General features: G+C 38.8%; 1 protein-coding gene across 3 annotated transcripts in view; it reads right to left on the bottom strand.

Annotated features, from left to right (window-relative positions):
• Positions 1 to 24301, bottom strand: part of MID1 (midline 1) — a 248295-nt gene that overhangs the window by 25962 nt on the left and 198032 nt on the right. For all 3 annotated transcript variants that reach the window (XM_049834645.1, XM_049834644.1, XM_049834647.1), the window contains exons 3-5: positions 18898 to 18993; positions 4176 to 4283; positions 920 to 1068 (exon numbers count right to left, since the gene is read on the bottom strand). In XM_049834645.1, the coding sequence (XP_049690602.1) occupies positions 920 to 1068; positions 4176 to 4283; positions 18898 to 18993 (353 nt within the window). The remainder of the gene's footprint in view (positions 1 to 919; positions 1069 to 4175; positions 4284 to 18897; positions 18994 to 24301) is intronic.

Raw genomic sequence — 24301 nt, forward strand, 5'->3', positions numbered from 1 at the left:
GCTTCAGATTGGCTGGACAAAGTGAAGATATAAGGCGAAGCCAGAGATAAAAAAAATAGCTGAATGAATGAGCATACTTTTTATAGTTTTCTTCTTCATTGTCCAGACACATTCTCCTTTCTTTTTGTTTCTCTGGCTGATGGCTAAACAGCTGATAATTCCAGCAGAACATTTTTTCATCAGAAAATACTGCTGACATTCAGTGGGAATGTTTCAGCATTCACAGTGTTGCACTGAAAACCAGACCAAATTTTCTGACAGCATGGCTTCCTGGAAAAACTTGCTCCCTTGTCTTTGGGTCCTTGATATATCTGGCATGCTGAAGAGGAGCTAGGATCCCAGAAGCAGCAGAAATTCCCTGCACTCAGGGACCCAACACAGCAGCTGCCATAACTTCCAGGCACCCAGGCTGTTGAACTGCCAACTCTGGGCTACCTCAGAGATGCATGTTGCAGGTTCCCAAAGTTACACATTTCGTTACCTTGCCGCTTGCTATTTTGTGAAGAATACGAATCCATTAAGATGATTCCAAATTTCTTCTAAGGAATGTACTTGCTGCCTGATTTCTTTCTTAATCTCAGAATCATTCAGGGAATAGGAATTTCAGCCTCTAGAAAGCTTTTTTTGTAGCGTGTTTAGCACCAGGTATCTGCTTGGCATCTGTGCTACCTCCTTCATTTGTGCATGCTATTACTGCTCTAACTCTTATTTCACATCCTTTTTCAACTGCTCCTCTTTTCAAAGGGATGTTTTGGTTTAACATTAGAATAAGGTCCTTCCCACTCCGGTACAGCACAAAGTAGCGTTTTGGGGAAATGTGTCATGTACCACCCCAACTGTGGTGGGACAAGACAATATGGCAACTATGATAACCCACTTGACTTATATTGAGGTTTTGCAAGAGGAATGTTTTCTTTACCTTTCAGTGATATTTTTAGCAGTTTGCAGGAAGCGAGCATGATCGTTCTCCTTCAGCGACTGTTCAGCCTGAGAGATGAGGGACGTTGAGCGCTCAATGCACTGTTTGCAGTTCGCAATCTGCTGAGCCAGTTTTCTCAACCTCACCACCTTGAGTGGAAACATAAGAAAGCAGTCACCTAAGGTCACAAATCATGATTGCATTTGCACTTCCGAGGCTAAGCTGGTATGCAAAGTGGGGGTTAAGATGAATGGCTTTGCTGACAAGAGCTTTTTTCACACTAGCTTGATGGTGAGCTCCATCTAGCCACGTAACATTTTTAATAAGGGGACAGGCACAGCCTTTCTGCTTCAGTATTTTCCACATGGAAAACAACAGCAGAGAGCCAAAACAAGCACAGCTGGCCTATTTTCCAACAGAAGAAACGTCATTTCCTGGTACTTTCTGCTTACATGATAACTACGGGCTATTTAGATAACAGTTTCCCTGAAATGATGAGATCTGTGCTAAAGGCAGCTTATAGATTAACTACTTTTTTCCTGTTACTGAGGTAAGTTTCATAAAAAATAATCTGAAAATAAAACTTGACAGAAAAAGGCTGTTCTATTTTACTAACAATACAAGCCTGCCCTTTTTGTTATGTGCTTTTAGTCAAACAGGGTGTTTTCTTGTTGGATATTTTTAACTGGACAAAAGCTCAGTAGTGCTGGAGAGCTGACTATTATTACTGCAAACATATGCGCTGGAGATAAACACAGTAGATGTGACTGTAATCATTAGCTGAAAGGTTAGGGAGGGACACAGTCAATCCTCCATTTAAAGACAATGTTGGCTAACAAAACTTCTAGTTCCTGAAAGGTCTGGGAGTCCTTCCCATTGTTATCGCATCAGGATCATAGTTTGAACAGGGGTAAGAAATAGGAAGGAAATGAAATAATTCTGGAGTTTAGAAAGGCATTAAGGCTCAGTTACATGCAAAATGAGGAAACTAACAACCAAGTGGATTGGCAGAAATAACCAAATTTATAATCAAGATAACATTCCCAGTCTCAGCAATTAGGGCACAAGCTTCGAAGTTGAATTTACAATTGCATCCTAAGCAGAGATAAGGGTATCTTAGTGCACTTACTCAACAACAGAAACCAGTAGGAAAATAAATCTTTTGGAAAACTTTCAAAAAGAAAATACTGGCCAAATGATTAGTGTCCTGTAACATTGGTATTTCTTTTAGAGACAGAAACAATAAAGGGATAAAAAATGATGGGAAAGCATAAAGATTTTGATAATGCTAATGATCTGATCAGCTTGTAGGATGAACTAATGCCATAATGTTTTCTCTAACCGTGCATTTGCAGAGATTACAATTTGGTCTGAACCAGCCTAACATGGGAAAGGTTCATTGCAGTATTAAGTAGCTCATCTCCTCTTTATTTACTTACTAATTAATAAAACAAACAATGAACTGAAATAAATGCTACCTTGTTAGCTTTTAGCAATCAGAAGGCATGTCATGATTTGTGAGGTCTACATGTGAATTAGTTTTTTTGTTTGCTTGATTCTTTTTTGTATCTTCTTCAAGAAGACAACTGATGATAAACCTTAAGAGTCTTGTCTCACTCACTCCCTTCCCTTCCCCCCCATGGCAGGAATGACGTCTGCACTAAAATTGTCTTATCTATTTGATATTTAAGTGGGGTTTTTTTTCCTGTTACATGCTGTGTGGGATTTTACAGGTTTGGGGTGATTGGTGAGATTAAGGATGGAGCTGCACCACATTGTCAGACTCGTGTGTCTGAATCTGCAGCCTTGCAGCCATAGCTAGAACTTTATACCTGGGTGTTTCCAGCTCTGTAGCCATAATTATAGTCCTATAGAGAAATCTGCCATGCCCTACATGCCAGAAAGATTCTTAGCCACAGGCCCTCTTAAAAGAAGGTACATTGGGCAGAATTTCCCGTGGCTTTTCACATCAGTCTCTTGAACCCCTGAAATCTTTCAACATATACAACGTTTAGGGCAAAGCATTCCAGATCTTTTCTGGACCTCCATTGGTATCACTTTTGGTTGAACAAAGTAGAACAAAGAATGGGGATACGTTCTGATACCAGCTATATTCAAATCAAACTGGAGTTAATTTTATTATAAATTTTCCGTGCTCTACTGGATATTAGAATACATCTTTGCAAGCAATAGATTTTTTTTAAAAGCAACTCATATATACAGCATAAATCCAAATGAATGGAAAGTTTTCTGCTTCATTGGAAGCACAGCTGGTCTCACTGCATAGAGAAACAGAGTTGAAACAATAATGGAGAAGGCCATCTTTTCCATTTTGAAGGGAATTATATTTTGTTAACAGCATGAGGAAATTCAGGTTCTGTCACACAATGTACAGGACCTGTGGTTTCAAACATGTTTACGTCAGCCCTTGCCTACAGGCTTTTTATTTCAAGTTAATTGGAATATCTTGACAGCCACATGAACCATTTAACCTGCTCTTGACTTTATTCCTTTCCTGAGCTTTTCCCACACAAGAAGAGTTTATATTTGACTTACTTAGTTTAGCAGTTAAAGAGTAAACACCATGTACCTAGAAAATTAGAACATTAATTCAACTATAATGTGTTCCTGAGTTAACAGGTAGCTAGCAAAATGTGTTGAAACTTGAATATCAGAGATTTTTCCTGCTCAATATGTTTGTCGCTAATAATCACTGTACCTCAGTAATTAGAAACGCACACTTCATTTAATTTCCTGCATGTTTTTGAATATTTTTTGTAAGTAATTTAGACTTCCTATTCTCAAGCATGACAACGATTGAGACAAATTCTTTATGTGACAGTATTTTAATAAATAATTAAAGTATCTAGACTAAAATATTTGTGTAGATCACTGCCAGCCACGATACCAAATGTTGTGACACTTTATGAAAGTGAAAACTTTGGGGGCAACACTGTCAGACTTATAACAGAGTGAAGGAATCATTAATTAGCCATCATCTTATTTACTGATGGCGACATCATTTCTGTGTTTATCCTTAAAAATCATAATCACATGTAGTAAGAGAAATGCCAAATAGACTGTTATGGTCTAGCATACTAATCTTGATACATTCTCCTTTACATGAAAGTAGCAGTAGCCCAGGACTACGTAAGGACTTTTACAGATTCGTATTAATAGTACCTGAGGTCAAAAAGCCATAAGCATGAGGAAGCAGTGTTGACCTATTTGTGATCTAAAGAAGAAAAGCTTTTACCTTTCCTTCCTTGATTTTGGTTCCAATTATTTGTCGTCTTTGCTGTATTATTTCAATGAGCTGATCACATTCTTCCATCAACTTGGTTTCTTGGCGGGATGCATTCACCTACAAAGCAAACCACTATGATTAGCAAAACCTTTTTTGACATTTTCCTGTTCCTTTTTCTAATTTAAAAAGTGTTATTTCTAAAATGTTGGTTTGGGCATTTTTTTGCTCCTTTCTGTGTATAATCTGTATATATTATAATGAATATTTTCTCATCCTCCAAGCATTTGCAGCTCAGAGTCGTCTTGAACCAGACGCAATTTCTACATCATTACTAATCCTCAGAAGAGTTATCTTCTGTGGATTTATTTAGTCTCTCCTTCAACACCTACAAACTTTAAGTATCCCTATCATCCTACAGCAATGAGCACCACAGCTTAACTCACAGTCAAGGGAACAACTGCCTTCTTTAGTGGGATTTGAACCTGTCTCCTTCCAGCTGCATTTAATGATCCCAAGTTCTTATTACTGGAAAGGACAGTGAACTACTGATACCTATCCACAATCTCTGTGCTGCTTGTTGCTTATACAGATCACTGTTTTGTCCTCTAGCAGGACTTCTTTTCTGCATTGAAGAGTCTTAAGTGATTCAGTTTCTCCTCATATGAAAGCCATACCATATCTTCAATGATCCTTGTTTTTCTTCTTTGAAACTTTGCCAGGTCTGTCATCTCCTTTTTGATATGGGGAACAGAACTGTACTAAGTACTCAAGGTGCAAACAAACTATGGAGTCATAGAGTGGCACAATATGTTCTCTAATTCATCTTGATTACTTTCATAATGATTCCTAATGTTTGTTTTGCTGAATTTAACACTTGAAAATATTGTTCATTATTTTCAGTGTCCATATAGTGGTTCCTGAAAGATTCAAATTACCAAAGATCCAAGCAACATTACCAAGTCATGTGTATTGACTGTCTTTATTATTACCACTTTGCCTCAGCAATGAATCAGATAGAAAATAATATCCATGCTTATGTAGTTTTCTACAGTATAAGTATATGAGCCAGTGAAACTGTTTTTAATGCAAAAAACCTCACAAAGAATATTAGCTTTCTATGGAAAATGTTGACTTTTGTTAAAAAATAAGAAAATTTAAACTAGAAAAGTTTTGCTTCTCAGCTGAAAATGTTTTGTTTCTGGGGGAGACTGATTTTTTTCACTGAAAAGTCAACATTCTATATGACAAGAAAAATGTACTTCCCCACCAGCAGTAGTATGTATAGCTTACACATACGCATAAAGAGTCAGAGAAAGATGCAGAAAGTTCTAATCATATCTAGAATGAAGAAAAATTTAAAGGCTTGATTTCAGAGCTGTGTTTCCATACACACTTTGCTAAGAGGGTAAAGCAGCCTTCAGCCCTGGCCAATTGCTCCTAGAGCCATGCCACCTTTTCCATTGGGCTAGTAAGAGCTAGCGGTAAACAACAACAGGGAACGGTTCCAGGTGACAAGTAACTGTATTTCTCCCTTTGGTTATTTTTCAGTCCAATGAATCCCTTGATTTGCCTCAGCCTTCTTTTATTTCTTCCAACAATGAGTTTAAACAAACATTTACCTGTAAGCACATTATGGAGCTCATTAAGATTAAGCAAATACTTATATATCTGAATTTGGACCAGGGCCCATTTTTTACAAATAACCTGCTTATGTGAAATACATTGTGTCCTCCAGGCAAAGAGGGGACTTGTTTACAAAGGCTTGCCTTCATTAAGGTTTTGGATTATCCTTCCCAAACCTTCATCAAATTAAAGTTTGATTGCATATTTTACAGGCTTAATTATTAAGATATCAGGATTATAAAGAGAAAATGTATTTGTTTCTGGAAGGGGCCAGGTGGTACTGAAAGTGCTGGGGAGATCTGCACACAGTAGGTGAAGGTGTAGAAAGTACTTCCACTGTGCAGTTTTAGGTGTCTATTTATCTCCTTAACGTTAGCCGTTTCCTCTGCCTGGCTTCCCACCATGGTCCATGAGGAGAGATGGACCATGGAGCAGCTCACCCAAAGCCTCTGGCAGTGTCAGTGTCTCTGCACTGACTGCTCAGGGAGCCTAGAAGAACTAGTCAATCAACACTGTCCCTCCTTTTCCCCCCTTCTCGTCATCCCACCACCCTGGCTGCATCACACCCGTCATGTGTCAGACTTTGGCGTGAAACTCTGCAGAGCTGTTTTCAATGAGCCAGCCAGTGCACCAGTTTCCCCAGTCCCAACGCCGGTTTCACTAGTGGACTGAAATTCCACCAAAGAGCAGTGAATCCCAAACGGGCTCAGTCAGGGGCAACGATCACATCCACCGTGCACGGGTGCAACTCCTTCTGGGTCGATACTGAGGTCTGCTCATGCCAGAGCCAACTTCAGCAGTTAATTATGGTAACACTTCACAGCATTTTTGAGTAGCTTCCACTCAAAGTGTTACTTCTATCACCATTCACATCACAAATTCATTTTGTTGAGCAGATCTAATTAATCTTTGGGGTAACTGTCATGAAACATAGAGTTACCGGAAGGTTAAGTCAACATTGTTTCATTTAATGCTCTGGTAGGTTTGAATAATAATGTATTAATTAAATCTTTAAAAACTCTAGACAAGAAAAACAAAATGCTTGGAAAAAACCTTTGGATTTCTTACGCACTGACTGCAGACTTCTCTTTTTCTTTGAAATCTGAAAAGTATACTCTTATAAGCTTCATTTCAAGACATTTCCAACTTCATAGTTTGCACGAGCTTATTAGACGTGAAAAGAATATTCCAAAATTATTTGATATGTCTGAGCTTTGTATGAAAAAAACGCACATTTAATCTGGGGGCTCTTCTCAAGCTGAAATACTCCTTAATCAAATTTTCAGCCTACAAGGCCTCTGATTCAGTAATAACTTTATAATTGAGCACATGTCTAACTTTAAGTGCACCATATTAGCTGTGGCCCTAAAGGAACTATTTGTGAGATTAGCATTGAATATTATTTACGTGTATGTTTCTGAGGAGTCATATGTCAGACCAAAGAGCCACAGGCATGGAGCACGGGCTCCGCTGTACAGGTGCTACAGAAATACCAGAATAAGGCTCTGCCTTCTGCTTGACTCCTTTGATGAACAGCAACCTTGACAATAACTTCCAGCTGGGCCTGGCCAAGGAATGCAAGTTCTGTCTGGTGAAAATATTTGAGGTTTTACGTTCTACATTTTTCCACATTAAAAACAAGCCCTCTTTCCAAGGAGTTCATTAAAAGAGACTGAGAGCTGCATTAGAAAAGTCTGGAGACTGTGTCACTCACTTTGGTTGTGGGAGGCTCTGAATCATGCAGAGAGCAGACTTAAATCTGGGCTTCCTCCATCCCAGATGAATGTTGACTCCTCAGTCTGAGCTATGTATTGCCTGAGAGTTTATGCTGGACTTGGGGACACCTTTCTGTAGAAAATTTCACTGACATCAATCCACTTAGCTTTGGCATCAACAAATTCCTTAAAAATCCATGTGCAGAAGAACTTTGAAGCTAGAGCTTTGTGTTTTGTTGATATCATTTTCTACAAACTTCTCTTCCATGCCACAAAACAGTTTTAAAACTGACTAGGGGGCCTTGTAACGATTTACCAAAAATTATGACATTTTCTACTACAAACAAGCAAGCAAGCAAGCGCTGATTCTAGTCCTGTTGCTTTTGTGGGAAATTTATTCCTATTTCTGTAATATCTGAAGACCTCAAACAGACAGTTTACTGAAAAAAAAAATAATTCAGGGTTCTTTCCAGGTTTTCCAGACAGATGGATAAGGACTGCTGGCCTTCGCCTCAGGCAGTGGGTGTACAAAAAAAGAAAAATGGGGGTTCCTCAGATGTCTGTCAGGGAGCTGGAAACACCAAACCCTCCCGACCCGAAGGGGAGAGCAGGCCAGCTGTTCCCAGCTCCACAAGCTGAGAACTGCTTGGGAAAGTGCTCTGCTCTCTACAGAGGTTTCCTTGGCTTTCATCTTCAGAGACCTGAGTTAAATTGCAGCTTAGGTCATAAGAAAATGAATGTGGTGGTTTCAAAGTCCCCAGCAGATGTTTGGGAAATCAGAGAACTACAACATGGCTAGAGGTTCAAGGTTCTGGCGGAGCTTCTATGGTTAATTCAAAGGCAAACAGAGTGTCAGAGGGCTAGATTCATACCCAAGAAAACTTCCCCAACTAATATACTGGAATCAAAGGATTTTTTAGTGTCTCAGCAGAATTTTCCTTGCAGAAGCAAAACTCTCCTTCTGAGATTCCTTATAGCTGAGGCAATTTTGTCCCCAAGTGGAAATGCACATGTGTCTCTTCAGCAAATAATCTCTAAATGACAAGCAAATTAAGACACCCTAAATTAGAGGTAGTCTGCTTTTTTAAGATTACACTGTCTGGAATAAATTCATCAAAACCAGAGTAATTTTTATTCACTAGTCCTCTGCTGGTTATGCAAAATGTAAGAAAGTAGGTTGTAGAAAGAGTCTGATCTTTGGAAAGTGAGGTATGAATTTGAGTTTCAGCTTTACTATTCAAAAATTGTCTCAATGCCTCAGAAGATAATTTCTTTGCAGTTGTGGTCATACAGGTACAGAAGAGGTATTGGCTTTTTTTGATGGGTTTGAGTTGACGGTTATAGAATTACTATATACTCACAAATAAAAACATCAGAAACGCAAATTGCAATGATTCCACTTAACAACTGTAACATCATTGCCACAAAGTTCACTCTAGATATTTTGAGCCCGAATTCTTTCTTACACTAAGCCCAGAAATTGAGAAAAAAAAACCCTGAAATGATGACGTATAATGGCCGGTACCTGTTTACTGTAGGAAAACTTTCTTCGTTGTGATGTAGATGTGGAACACATTGTCTTGGATTAGAGTCTCTAGATGAATTAAAGGATTATACTCATCTAAAGAGAGAGGCCTATTTATTTTCATTACTCCACGTTGTAAAGTGAATAGTTTTTCTTCATAGAGTCACACTACATTGAAGTCATATTTTAACAAAATCCATGTTTCATTAATTTCCTTAATGGAAATACAAAGGATAATGATTAATGTGTATTTATTAAAACATTTCTTCCCTTTCTTTTTATGGATGTCTAGGTTGAGTGAGAGTCATGGATTCAAACTTCTTTCATTTCATATCCCTGTTTGATATTACAGGTTATTCAATTTACTCTTCTGTACAGTAAAAATAACTCTTGGAATAAAGCTTTTTCAGACTTTATCTAGTCTAAGCGTAAAACTGATTTTATCTATTATGACAAACTGTGCCTTTGGAAATACGTGATAATAATCAGCTTGCCATCTGAATGGATCATCTACGACTCCTTTACTTCGAATTGGCGCAAGAGAAAAGGGAATGGTCCTCTCCCATTTCAAGTGTGCCAGAGGCTTTGTTTTTGTTTGCATTCCACATCTATCTCTAACCAGGAGACCTGTGTTTAGAGGCAGTCTCAGAGCAGGTTAAACAAAGGTCAGCGCAAAAATACAGCAACTTACTCTGGCTACCTAGGAGTTTTGTGAATGAAGAATCGATTAGGCCAGGATAGCTAAACTGCTTTGGGTCCGGCTGATAAGACTATCTGCCCCAATCTTGACTAAAAGTAAACCTCTTTAGAAGTTTGAAATACTCAATGTTACTTATTAAAATATTATTTTAAAGTTTTTTGTCCCACTGTGCTTTGAAGCACATTGTTGAGAAACTAATCAGCAAGATACCTAGCAGTCCTCTAGTGACATTTCCAATCGAATCACAAACCAAAGCAAATCCAGAAGTTTCATGGGAAACAAACAAATTGTTTCTTTTAAGAATTCCATTAAAAACATAAACAATGTTAAACTCAGATGATCTGGAAAGTTCTTATAAACAGCTACTCCAGAGATGCTTATGCTGACAGCTGTAAAGCCCGTCGACCAGGCTTGCTTCAATGAACCAAGTATTGTTTTTATAAAACACAAATGCAGCGTCATGTTGGAACTATAGCTGACATTTCTCAGGATAGGAAATCACACTGGAGAAAAGACATTTGTTGAGAGACAAACCGCAGTTTCACAACTGGGTTAAGCTGCTCTGGGATCATACTGCCAAAAAAGAAAAAAAGTATTCCCCATTTTCCTTCCATCCGCAGAAGCCAGTGCGGCCACCTGGGGAAATGGCTCACGTGGGCCCAACGGGGAAGGCAGAAGCAGAGGTGGGGAGACTTTTGGCAGCAATGAGGCTTAAGATCAGATTAAGCTGTTTGTGAAACTAAGCCCTAAGAGGTATGTGGGGTTTTAAGAAGCCGTAAAAGAGTCATGTTAATAATTTATTTTCTGTCATTATTTTTGTCCTTTATGTTAGTCCTTTCTTTGAATCTAAATAATGGAAATATTTTTTTAATTGAACAATATTTACTTATTTGTTGTTTTTATTTTGCTTTTCTTGCTGACATCAAGCCTTTGTTTCACGTTGAGCAAAATATTCCACTTAGTGTGTTTCATTTAGGGTGGAAAAACAAAACAATTAAATAATCACGGGAGTTCAAAGGACTGCCCATCCTTTGATGAAGATGAAGCCAGTGTCCTTGTAACCAACAGTTCAATACTTAAAACTCTCATCCAGGATGTGGGGTCTTTAGCCTAGCGTTTAACATATTAACTAGAGGACCAATGCCTTTGGTCTCCTTGCTGCTTTAATTGCTGTTTAGCTATTTATGTTAGGCAGAAGAAGGAGGAACTCGGAACTATTTTGTTCCCATAAAGGTGAATGTCTCAAAGACAGAGAGTTCCAAAAAGTAACAACATTTTGAGTCACAAGTTATATTCTCTGATGTCAGGCACAAAATATCACCTGCCACATTAGTTAACCAGTGATTAACAGTGAACTAAACCCCATTTTCTAGTCTAAGGACAAAGAGTTGCAGGAATATCAGTCTAACAAGAATATTAACACACACACATGTATGGATGTGAGACAAATGGAGAGATGGAGTGATCGGGAACTGGCCACCCTCACAGGCAATGCCAAGCACCGCTATTAGCTTATATACAATCCACATGACTTGTTATCATAATTATGATTCCAATTTCCAGAAGTCACAAAACATTTGTAGGTGCAGTAACATATTCTAGCACGTGCCTCATCTATACATAAAATGTACACGTAAGTGCTGCAGTTCTCTCTCTCTACATATAGGATCAATTATACATTTAATTAGTATTTTGTGAAAGCAATTAAATAATTCTTTAGGCAAATAATATTTGACTACTAGGATAGGGCTTACTGGACATGCATCTTAGGACATCCTTGAATGAATATTCCATATTGCCATATGCCATGAAGCATGTTTTGTCAGTTTTTATCTCTGAAGTTTCTCTTTTCTCTAACACTATATAAAATTAAGACTCTGACTAAAGCTTACCTGAGATTTTTATTGAATGAAATCAACTTTTATGAGAGTGGAATTAAATGTAGAACTAAAGTAATTAGAAATCAAATGTAGATCATGCCATATATTTCATCTAAATAATGTTAATAGAGAAAGTGTCTCTTGTACCCTCTCTCATTAGAAACTGTCTTAGGAAAAAAATGCTGTAAAATCCTCCTTAGGGTTTTATGCACATCATGAAGTTTGCTAATGAGTCTCTTACTGAGAGTAAGAACTCCCAATTTCCTTCAAGTCGTATTTTCCTGTCTATTTCACAAATCAAAAAATGTCAGTTACTTCTAGCACTTAAATATAGTAAATAAATTTAGCTGCTGAACAAGTACCTTCTCAAAAATGGAAGACACAGGGACAGAAGAAAAAGCAAATTTCAGTGGAGCTACTTTCCAAGTTATCTGCCCCACATATTTCACAGTGATGGTAAACACTTATTTAACCCATTGCCCCTTTCCTACTACCTGAAAATACCCCCAGCAAAGTAGATTCCTTATTCCAAACTACTACTAGTCCCCTTTGTATGACTACAAAAGCCACTTGCTGTGGTTCAGACACCAGGATTTACACACGGGCTTTCCACCTACATTTTCCTAATGAGAACTTCTCAGTTTATGGGGGCTTTGACTGAGATTGTCCCAAATCTCAAGAAGGAGTGAGTACCATGGAACTTAGTGAAAAGAGAGTACTCACTGGTTTTTTTATTGTCACAGACAAAGCCTCTTTATTGTTTGAGTGTCCTCAGGGAATCACCCTGACAGCTGAGTTTTGATTTTGCTGTCCCTCAAGTGACAGAAATGCTGTATATATCTTATATAAAAACTGATGGAAACATTTTGTCGCAAAATTTGAAGAAACTATCTTGCAGCTGAAGTCTTACCAGAAACTCAAATTTTCATTATCTATATAATTTTCCTATTTGGCTCATTTCTTTTTGATCAGCCACACAAAAAAAGACAGCAGGATTTTCCAGGTGCTGCCATCTTCTCTTCATCACTTTTGCACTACTGTTGTTACACTGATTTAAAATGTGTCTGATACGTGTGAGTGTTCAGTATCTGCGCCAGTGAAATAAAGGGTCTTTCAATAGACTCCTCTTTTTTTTGCAGGTGATTATATAACATGGCTATCAAAAACACCCTTCGACACACGTAAAAACAATTTTGGACTGGGAACATTATGCTAAGATTTAGCCTGCAGCACATCTTTAGAAGTGAGCTAGAAACTGAGCATTTCCATCATGCTGCATCACAAAGCAAAGGATGCAGCAGTTTGAGGGTTACACAGTTAGAGGAAAAACGCCTTCCCTTCTTTATACAACCAAAAATGATTTTGCAGTGGTGCCCAGAATTTGCTTCCTATGACGTTTGGTGAACTGAAAACAAAACAAAACAAACAGAAAGACTGAGATACAGATGTTATAAAGCTGTCTACAAGCAAAACCTATTTCCTTTACCCTCCCCCCTAGATAATTGCTCCAATTTTTCCTCCAGCTGAGTTCAGATTATGTTTCTGCCTAACAGATGAGAGAAGCTTCATGGTATTGACTATATAACAGACGTTTAATCATATGTTTCCTAGAAGAGATGAGAAGAAAGTCCAGAAACAAAACTCAAATTGCTTAGAAAAAAGTAACTGGCAAAAGAGGCTCATGCTCAAATTTGTGCCTTATGCCAAATAATGTCACGATCTAAAAGATGTTTGTAGTAGCCTCACACATTCACAGAAGCAATGTGCCTTGGAAACTATGACAAAAAGAAGCAGACTTGCTGTGACATCGCACTTTGTCAGCCAGAGAAACCTGTGACACTAAAAGCAAGGGGAGAACCTAAGCGCTTACAGGATTAAATCCTTCCCTGATTCAACAGAGAAGTGGCTAAATCCGGAGTTGCATACAGCTGGAAAAGGCACAGGCCAGCAGAGCAGGATGTGGCCCCCATTGCCTTGCAAGTGGCAGGCACTGGGGAGTCCTGCCAAAGACCACCCCGGGGTGCTGAGACCCCTCCAGCACATGGTGGGAAGAAGGGAGAGCTGGCAGTGGGTTGGTATGGCCACAGGGATGCTATCACCCAGGGATCAACCTATATTGCCATATCCTAGGCCTGTCAATCCCAATTTTACAACTGGTTTTGTAAAATTTATCCAAGGCTCCTACAGCACTTTTCAGATGTCCACACGAGCAATTTGTCTAGCACGTTTGTTACAAGCAAATTATTGCATCCTTGTTCTACCCAGTGGGACTGGATCCAGCTAGAGCGTCTTAACCCTCAGCTGAGGTAGAAGGCTTGTACCTAGACTGTTAATTTATGCCAAAGCATAAATATTTACATTACTTCCTTTTCCCTCAAACATCCTCCCCTTATAACAGCTCCAGAATTAAGTAGCTGCTTTCCTGACACGCACGGGCATTTTTATGGACTTTTAAGAGCCACATGCTGATTTAGCCACATGCTAGAGGGCTCCCTCGTTGGGTGAATGTCCACAGAATTTAAAGATAAAATTCTCCAGGACAGTTTTTAATGCTTTTAAAAAAGTTTTCTACAGATACTATGAAATGCGTGAATGCTGTGGACTAGGACTACAAATAAATGTATTTCAGACTAGTAGCCATTTTTATTCCATTTTCTCAGTTTGTAGAGAAAACTATATTTTGTCCTATGAATCCATATATCTTTTTACGCGGCCAAGCCTGCTGTTCCTGGGGAGGCAGCCACAGCTGCCTTCCCTAAACAGTGTGAGGAGCAGAGCTGGCTCACCAGGGCCAACCCAGCAAGCTGCCCCGAGCGAGGGGGTGCTCTGCAGAAAGCAGCCTGGCCGAAGGCACAATGTTGTAGACCTGCCGTCGTCTCCAAGGAAGGAAAACAAAACCTTCCTGATTAACAGCCATCGGGGTTCTGCAAAACCAAGAAATGACAGGATTACAGAGGAAGGGAGAGTGGAAAGGTGGACAAAAAGAGTGTGAAACAAAAAACATGTTAGGGATGCGTCTGAAAGGTGAGCAAAACCACTGTGCCAGGTGGTCCTAACAAAACAGAAAGATTTGGGACGAAAAGGATTGTTACAGTCTCAAGCACTCACTTTTCAGGGTGTGGCTCCCTTTGAGAAAAAGGGATTTTTAAAATTAAGCATTACCATGAAGTATTAGCACAGACTATACTTTCATAAGAGGCATGAAATCAGACATTCCAATATTAAAATTATTATTACTGTAAAATGCTTAATAATATCTCCACTGTACTTAAAGCAGTAAAAAATACACGTTTGGCTTGATTTATTCACAAAAGATTTCCTGCCGATATGCCCAGAACCACCCACAGGAATCCAAGACTGGAAGTGGACTTCTTAAGTCTCCCAAGATCAGGTTCCCCATCAGGATAAATCCTGTCATAAATTGATAAACTCCATCTAAAAATAGGCAAGATTTATGCCTCCGTTGCTGCGATGAAATGCAGCCCCAGATCCCCCCTCCCCGGGGGCTGGAAGGCATCCAGCTTCCAGATAACGAACATCCCTGACCGGTCCTTGCCTGCTCGGGTGAGCAAAAAGTGAAAATAACTCTCTTCCAGAAGGGAATAAACATTAGTTTTAAAGCACAGAGAGATTGGGATATGGCCTTTGCTATCGATGAAGTTACAATTGCCTGATGGGACGGGTGTATGGGTAGATAATTAATCTGGAGTGAAGCTGGTTTCTGGGAAGCCATTAACAGCTCACTTTGCTGATGAGAAACAGTGGCTCTGCGACAACGTTTGGTTTGGCTGGTGAGGATTCATTTGTGCAAAAGACACAAAGCCTGTTTATTGTTCATTTTTGGAAATATCAGCTTCTGCTCCGTATCAAAAGCCAAAAAAGTAATTCCTTTTTCATTTTTTATGTAATATTGAATTTTTTTGGTTTATGACACAACAAAGGTTTTAAAAAACGTTACCATTTATTTCTACAAATAAATGTTAATTAGCATAGCTTTTTTTAAAGTTTATATATCCCTTAATAAAAACTTCGTAACATCAACAGAAGGAATAACAATTTCCTTTCCTTTCCTTCCTTGTTTTTCAAAGTTTAAATTATGTGTGACACCCAAAGCTTCTTTTCTTTTTTTCAACTGGTTTTAAACCCCCCCAAATCTAAATCAACATTAAAATAACATTATTAAAATTATTTAAAATTATGTAAGGAAAATCAAAGTCTGTAACAGCAGTTTTTAAAGTATACTACCTATGTTTTCACATGTTTACAAATTGTATACTATATATTTTACATCATTATCTGTAATATATTGTATCAAAAAATGAAAAAGAAAGCATTTCCCATTAATTTAACTATCTGTTCAGTTTCAACCTTTGAGTGAGTTCATTTGGCAATGCTAATACAGTCATTGGAAACTTCAGCTTTTCTTTTCCTGATATTTTATGATTTTAAATTTGTAACATTAATGTTACAACCAACATACTGTTTGCTTCATATGTGTTCCTGGTTTAGGATGAATTTCTGTCACAAACCAGCACAAAGAAAGAAAGAAAGAAAGAAAGAAAGCCTACTGACTTTTTAAAAATCTGTCTAAGCCTCAGCTTCTCTAACGTTGGAGATGTTCACACCATATCTGAAGTTTTCACAGAGCTCTGAGAAACAGAGATAGCTTTAAAGTTTACTTCCACATCCCCACTTGCCCGATTTCCAGCGTGGCCTAGGTCCAGGGTTTTGACTGAAGCTCACTTCTTAATTTTTAGCTAATTTAAATGCTAATTAGACTAATTTGATGAATAAAACGTGGTAGGAATTCATTAAGAACTTTGCTGCTATTGCTTTATGTCTACAGAGAAATTTTCTAAAACAGGACTCCAGGGACAGTAGCGCATCTGTTACCAGTTGAACAAGTTGGATTTTTTGTAATACTAAACTTTAGAGTTGGTAATATAGTGCAGAATTACAGAGGAGCGATTTTAAATTTTCCAGATCTAGCCCATCCTGGACATAGGCCACCAATGAAGAAGAAGCCTTATGCTGTCCTGAGCCCATCTGCTTCATGGGTTTTGCTCTGAGTTTTACATAAAGAGGAAGAAAACGTGCCTTGTCTCTGTCTCTCATTACCTACTCCAGTCGTTCCAGCTGATACTACAGTTGTTCTGCCTGATGTTATTGCTGCCCATACAAAGAACTCAAACCGTGCACCTCATGGCCCATACTGTGGAGAGACTTTCATGGTTTTGTTGAGCCCCATGGCGTCAGTGAGGCTCCACAGAGGTGGAGCGGATAGAAAAAATGGATAAGATGATCTCTTTGGAGGAACCGTCTTGGTTTTTTTTGTTTTGGTTTGTGTTTTGGTTTGGTTTTGGTTGCTTTGGGTTTTTTGGGTGGACTTTTTTTTTCCTTTTTATCTGCAGCACGTGCCATTACCACAGTCAACAAGGTACTTACACAGATGCCAATTTTCAAGATCTGACTTTGAATCTATTCACAAGCAAAAGTTGCTCTTGGGCTTAATTACGTTACTGAATTTTAGTCTGAAAAAGACAGAAATGAAGAAGCCCTATGGAGAACTTCCATAGGACTTTATAAGGAAGGAAAAGGCTTCGCTAAAAACCAAGTGCCTTTCTGCAGAGCTGGCAGGTGGCTGTATTACAGCAGTTTATGTCACAGCTAACTTTCTCTTAAAGTATATCCATGTTTTAGAAGCACTGAAACAGTGCTACCTTCCTCTCCCAAATTCCCCAGAGCTATTCCTCAGGTAACGCTGGTGAAGAAACCTGGCTTCCTTTCACATATACAGACAACTGTACTCAAAGTGGAATACCTTTTCTACACAACATTATTATTATTTAATGCTGCCTGTCTGCTAGGAAAATACAGTGCACCCTTCTCTGAATAAACGAGGCTGCTGCAGGAATTGCAGTGCAGTCAGAAGTGAAATGGTCCTGTGCAGAAGCCTGTCAACAGGCACCATTGTCACACAAACAAAAACCCAACCATTTTTCACAGGGAAAATAAGTTTTCCCTGTTAATCTGAGTAGTAATTAGCTGTTGAACTGAAAATACCTATTCTCTGTGATCGACGTCGAAAGCTTGTTCCACTCTAAATCAGCAGTATTTGTGTTGTGCCAGCTCCTCTGATTCCTACCTCATTAACTTCCCCATGCCACCTTAAATTGAGTTTAGAACTTATGAATACTGGTAGCACTGCAAATGATGAACTTGGTCTATCTCAGTGAATCCAGTATACCTGTCAACAAGCACATGTGCCTCATGCTGTTGAGCCTTTCCTAGTCTTCTAGTGTTTCTCAGCCACAATTTACCTGGAGAAGGGGTAAAACTATTTTGTATCTGGTGTGTCACCTGGGACTCATGGCTGAGACAGACAACAAGGAAAGCACTGGTGATAAAGTTTTGATGTCAGGGAGATGTTTGTGTGATATTTACTGGCAGAAAGCATAAACTCATGTTGTTTTTTGCAAGTTTTTTTATGATATGGAAGCTTTTTGTTCATAGTGGGCTTGGCTTTGTTGAACCTGAATGTACTATAAGGAGCTGAAAAGGTCTTACCACATGGCAAAAAGTAAAAAGAAAAGTTTTGCTAAAAAATAATCTGTTTTGGAATCTGATCTCTTCCTGTGTGATCTCCTATAGCTGAATTAGTCTTTGATTATTTTAATTTGCATGTAGGGCAGCAGCCTCCATGGGACCACCTAAAAAATCCCCCAGATCTTGGGGAAATATGGATTCAAATCCCTCCTTGCTAAAGATTTTCTGTGATACTCGAAGTGCAATATGTAACTGAGGCAACTCAAAAGCCTGTAAGCATCCTTCTTCTTCTGAAGATAAATATATTTCATGTATGACTTTTGAGTCCACAAATGTTTTTAGATTCTTAATTCTGATGAAAAAAAATATCAGTGGTAGATAGAAACCTAAATATCATTGTGAATCTGGTTCTTTGCCTTAGTTTTCCACCTGTAAATATTACTCTACCTGACAAATGACCCAAAAAGATAAACCCGTTACAGATAGTGACTGATGTGCTCAAGTATAGCAGTGGCGGGGGCCATACAAGCATATCATAATTGAAAAGGGATAGGAAGGAATGTAAAGGAGGTTCATCTGTATTCAGAATACCACTTACCAGTGAAAAAGCTCCAAATCAGTTTACCACTATTTAAATTTAGTTCTGCGCTTGTTGCTTTTTTTTTTTTTAAGTTTTGTTCCTGAATGCTGGAAGTGAACGTAATTAAGTTTACAAGTATTTCAAATGGAGGTCAGTACTCACTTCTACATGTTGACAGGTCTGAATGAGTTTCGCCAAAAGAGTTTCCAGTTCAGTATTCCTCTTAATAAGGTTGGTGAGGTTACTCTCCAAATTTTGCTGTCAAAAAGAAAGAAAAGAACACGTTAGCATTTTGAAGAATTTAATGTTTAGGTGAACAGTTGAAAAATGGATATATTTTCAGGATCTGAATTTTGTAATTACACAGGTATGAAGATGAAACTAATTTTTATATGCTCCATCGGATGTTTTGTCCATGCATCAAGTATGACAAGACAAGAGAGCAGAAATGTTCAAAATAAAAGTTCTAGAAAATAGAGTTTCTAAGGACCTATTAAAAACTAGATTAAGCAATTAGGCTTAGTCGGGGGGCGGGGGGCAGGGAAAGGAGTAAGGAGAGAGCAGGGAAGCTAAAAATGTTTCACGAAAAAAAAGCGGTTTATTTTGACTGAGACCACTTTTTGACTCCTTATTTCCTGCTCTCAGTCATCTGAATTTCAATATCTGAATTTAAAAGCCTGCTGCTAACTGAGGTCTCTGAGCACTTGCCCCTTTGGGTCTGTACTTGTAAGGACCCAGTAGATGGATCAGCATCTAACTGATTTAATTCCCTAGTTCGGTAGAGTTATATTTTTTAATAAATAATTCTAAAGAAAAACATCCTCTCTACACATAAGAATGAAATCATTCATAAATTGTGCCTTCACTAACTGTTCTTCAGAGAGAACTTGCGACTTGTGTCTGTGTTCATCAACTGATTATGGTTGCAATAAATATCTGCAACTGTGGGATGGCAGAGTGCTTTCCAGCTTCCAGATCTGAGGCTGCATCCTGGCCACTGTGCAATTGCACGTGAGATTGGGATCTAGCAACAACACCTTCAGCCTCCCTTCTCCCCTCCGTATCCCCAGGAAGAAAATCCAAGCACATGAGGAGGAGGAGGTCTGTGATGGCTGTGACCTGCACCCTGGTCTGGCTGCCTTGGGACCAGGACCATGCCATGCACCATGGAACTTGCAGCTACCGGCTCCTCATTTTTTACTACGCATCCCAAGATAGCTGCAAGATTTCATTTTGCATGAAATTGCATCTTCTGGAAGCACATGGGCATAAAAAAGTCCTTTTTTTTGCATAAAATGCAGAGATACAAAAAAGCCCTGTCAATATAACTTAAGTACATAAAAAAGAAGGAAAAAAGGCAGCAAGCCATTAAAGAGTCCTGACTGTAAACACTCATTTATTTCAGTGACTTGAGGGGCACATATTTCATTTTGAATAAACCTGGGGACTTCTGGCATGACGAGCTGTTTCTCATAGTTATTCACCTATGCAAGTGTGTGAGACTAGTCCCTTGCTTAGTATTCCTGACAGGCTGAGAGTCCCTGCCTTTTAATTGTACTTTGTCCTCCGAGCAGTCCCCAGTATCTAGGAAGTACGGAACAAGAATACCAGAACTGGGCCCTGTGCTTCTCCCCCCACAAGGGCTGTAGTGTCTCTGCAGAGCTCTCATTAATTTCATCCCTCCTCATCTTTTATTAACAGGCTTTTTTTCTTCACACTACTACTTTTCCCCCCGACGTATCTATTCCATCGCTTAAGTCCCTGCGGCTACCGTTAACTCTGTGTGTGTGTTTGTTTTCTGGCCCTGCCTGCCTATTTCATGCTGGTTTAAAACTTTGTTCCTCGCCCTCCCTTTCTGCAGCCGTGCAGTCTCCTTACTCCTTCTTGCATATGGCTACAAATGAACGAAGCTGGCAGTATTTCATTGATGAACCATACGTACTTTGGCATTTACCAGGGCTGATGCTGTACGCACCGCAGGACCAGTCCGTCCTGTTCCATTAAAGATAGCACAGGACTTTGATGGCTTTATGTATGTAACCCTTCTGAGAAGCGTGATGGGTGTTTGAAGTACATAATTTTGGCATTTTCTTTCCAGCACAGCCATGCATATCGTGTATCACAAGCTCTGGCCGTAAAAATACCTTCTACACTGCATTTATTTTATAGCCCATTAAAACAAAGAGTAACAAGAATGGGCATTCTTTACTGAACAGTTTGAGCTGTATCTTATATTTCCATAAGCTATACTGTGAACGATCATTTAATTGCAAAGATATGTTTGCTGTGCTGTTAGATGTCCCTTTGTAGAGCTGAGACTCACATGCATAGTCAAAATAACATATATAGTTACAGTATCAGATAACCTTTGTCTTTAAAAACCAGTTTGCTAAGGGGATCCAAGTGTGCAAATGCTCTTGAAATTATATTTATGTACCTTCTTATTGCTCATATATTCATTTTGTACATGTTCTGATATTTTACACTAAAAGGTTTAAAATGAAAAATGTATATTCTTGATTGAGATTGCCTAATTTAAAATGTATTATGGGACATAATAAATGCTAACAGTTGGGACCTATACATACCATGAAGAAAAAATGTTCTCAAAGCTGATATGGAACACTACAGTGATTTTAAATAACCTCAAAGTGTCTTCAACTAAGGCAATTAATACATGAAGAGTAAGTATTTTTCTCTGAAAGAGAAATTTATTTACCCACAGATTATTATATCCAGGATATTTTCAAATCCTGGATAAAGAACAACATTTTAAAGTTTCCTATCCGGTGAATATAAACATAAACCCATGTATATTATTATGGTTTCACTCAGGTCTCTTGATGTCCTCTGCATTTCCCAACCGTGAAAATGGAAGATAACTACTAAACAAGTGAGTTGCCTTACAAAAATTGCAGTTAATGCATTCCTGTGCTCTAGCTCCTTGATCTGTCATTTTCATACTGGAAATCCTGGAATTTTGTTTCCATGCAGTTTGGTATGTAAGAGATCGGGGTCTTTTGAAGTCAAGAATTACCAGAATTTTGTTAAAATTTTGATGAAGAACATCAGTTTACATTAATGCTTTACAAGATAACAAGAATGTGGCAGCTGCTTTCTGAAATTAATGCCAATCTTTCCAGTTTCACTGGGCAAGTACTATGTTGCAGCTCTTAAGACTGGCCCAACTTGAAAGTTTTAAAGGTCATAAAACTCGATCGATTCTTGCAGTATGTTTATCTCAATTTTCTCTTGGCAATATCTTCCTCTAGTTCCTTCCCCTATTCTATTCCCATACAGACCATGGTACCATTTTGGCTACCACATGATAGTAGGTACCAGAAGCAGAGTTCAAGCCCTGCCCTCTTTCTTTACTCCATATAGGGAGAGCCAGAAAGGGCCTGAAAGACATTTAAATTTCAGAAGCAGAAGTTTGCTCACAGACTTTCCAAAGTGTCGCAGACTCACTTCACACCCACATCAGAAACTTCCTAAGCTGTGTAAAACATCAATGCCAAACTTGGAGCTCTGGCCATCTTGAAAAATTGATCCAGTGCTGTAGACCAGAATTCCTGGGATAGCGAATTGTGGTCAGGTTTTAAGTCTGGAGAAAGCGTGCTCTCACATTATGAGTACATGTGAAAATGAGTGGCAGAATAAGCTTATTCAAAGTATCTTCCTTCCTCCCACCTAATCTTCTACTGCCTTTTCTCTTAGGTGAACAAAAATTACAACTGTATTTTTGGAAATGTTGTAGGTAAATCATGATTTCTTAAATATTTGCACCTGCTTTTCCTTATCTTTCTTGTCACTTGCCAATTTTCATTGTTATCTATTAAAACCTGATCTTAGAAATGCAGGGGTTGGTTTTTAAAAGGACAATAGTTGCTGTCCATTTGCTCTGTGAACAGGCTACATGAATGTTAACCCAGTGGATGCAAACTCCTCTCAAAAAGCAAAAGCCAGGCTGAATGCTTCCTGACATACCAACGCAGACCTAGCCCAAGATCTTGACATTCCACGCGTGCTTTGCAACTGTTTTTACAACATCCAGTATAAAGTGAAAAAAAATGCTTACTGTCCATTTAACATGGTCTGACAACTATACAACATAAATATTCCTATGATCTTGGGATAAATCCAAGTAGATGAAATCACAGACATGTAATTGAAAAAGACAGCTGGGGATGATGTTTCATTTTGACTCTGCATGCCTATAAAATGATATGATCCAGGGACTGGAGTCTGAAGTTGGAAAAACTAATGCTAAAAATTAGAGGAAGGTAACTCAGGACTGGATGCTTTCTTTAAGCTGTTGTCTGGCTCACACTGAAGTCACGATCTTGTTGCAGTAACGATTGCGTGAGGCTTGTGCCCTGATTGAAGTGGGAGGTCAGACTAGATGATCATAATGGTCTCTTCTGGCCTTTAAATCTATCAGTCTATGAAAACCAAATGTGAACCCATGCCCTTTGCCAAATTAACAGTCTCACGCAAAGCATTGCTTGTCTGAAATAGGAAGGTAGCACAAACAGATAGTCCTAAGCTACTATATGGGTTGGAAATGCTGTCAAAGTAAATTAATGTAAGCTTGTAAAGACGAAAAATGCTGAGTTGTGTGCTCCTGCCTTACGTCACAGGAGAGAAAATAACAACATCCCTGAGATCATCTTCTCAGAGGCTTTTTTCTGCTTCATAAAAAATGTCTATTCAAAGGGCCACAAAATAAAACATACAGCTATCGTCTACAATGAGATTTTAAATTCCATTTGAAGTAAAGCCACTGTCTTTTTCTCATTAAAAATATTCTTTTTCCTGCCATTGGTAAATATAAGTACGCATTTGTATTTTCCACTCATGGCTTACTGGAAGGCTTTGAGAACCAGTCCACTGAAACTGCAGCACATGCTAAGACACGCACTGTGGGACAGCACTTTGTAGACAGCCTTGATCGCCATTTACATCCAATCCATCATGAACAAAGCCTTTTGGCTGCAAACATTGACATCAGTTTGCATTTCCTTTGTTCCTGCTGTAGAACCAACCAAAGTAAAGCATTTTTTTGAGGCTACCTCCTGGTTTAAAGAACAAAACAACTTTGGAGAGCCTTCTGGGCTTATCAGAGCCCTGCATAGTGGAAATTAAGTTCAGCAATTATATAGGTTTCATGAGAACCACAGCCACCCTCCCATCATCTCTTTACAAGTGGTCAAACTGAAACAGAGGTTATATATTTTCAGATTTGGTTGGTTAAAGTGCGTAACCAAAAGCCCCACAGTTACACTGCAGTAAAAGAGAGATGAGGAATAAAACACCACAAAGCAGAAATGTGATCGTATCCTACCTTACTCAAGCTAGCGGTGTTGACATGGCAGATCAGTCTTTAGTACACGCAGGCTGGCTAGAGATCATAAATATATTCCCTGTCACTAATGATGTCCATGCAACCACATCTTCACTGCAACTGGTTTTTTCCTCCTAACTTGAAGAAGTTATGCTTGCATGTGCTCCAGTTACATTCCCACCTCGTTGTGGTGACATAGCCTATGAACTAGGCCTGCTGCCT

This window comes from Accipiter gentilis, chromosome 31, assembly GCF_929443795.1.
Source record: "Accipiter gentilis chromosome 31, bAccGen1.1, whole genome shotgun sequence".
In the NCBI taxonomy this organism is placed as follows: domain Eukaryota; kingdom Metazoa; phylum Chordata; class Aves; order Accipitriformes; family Accipitridae; genus Astur; species Astur gentilis.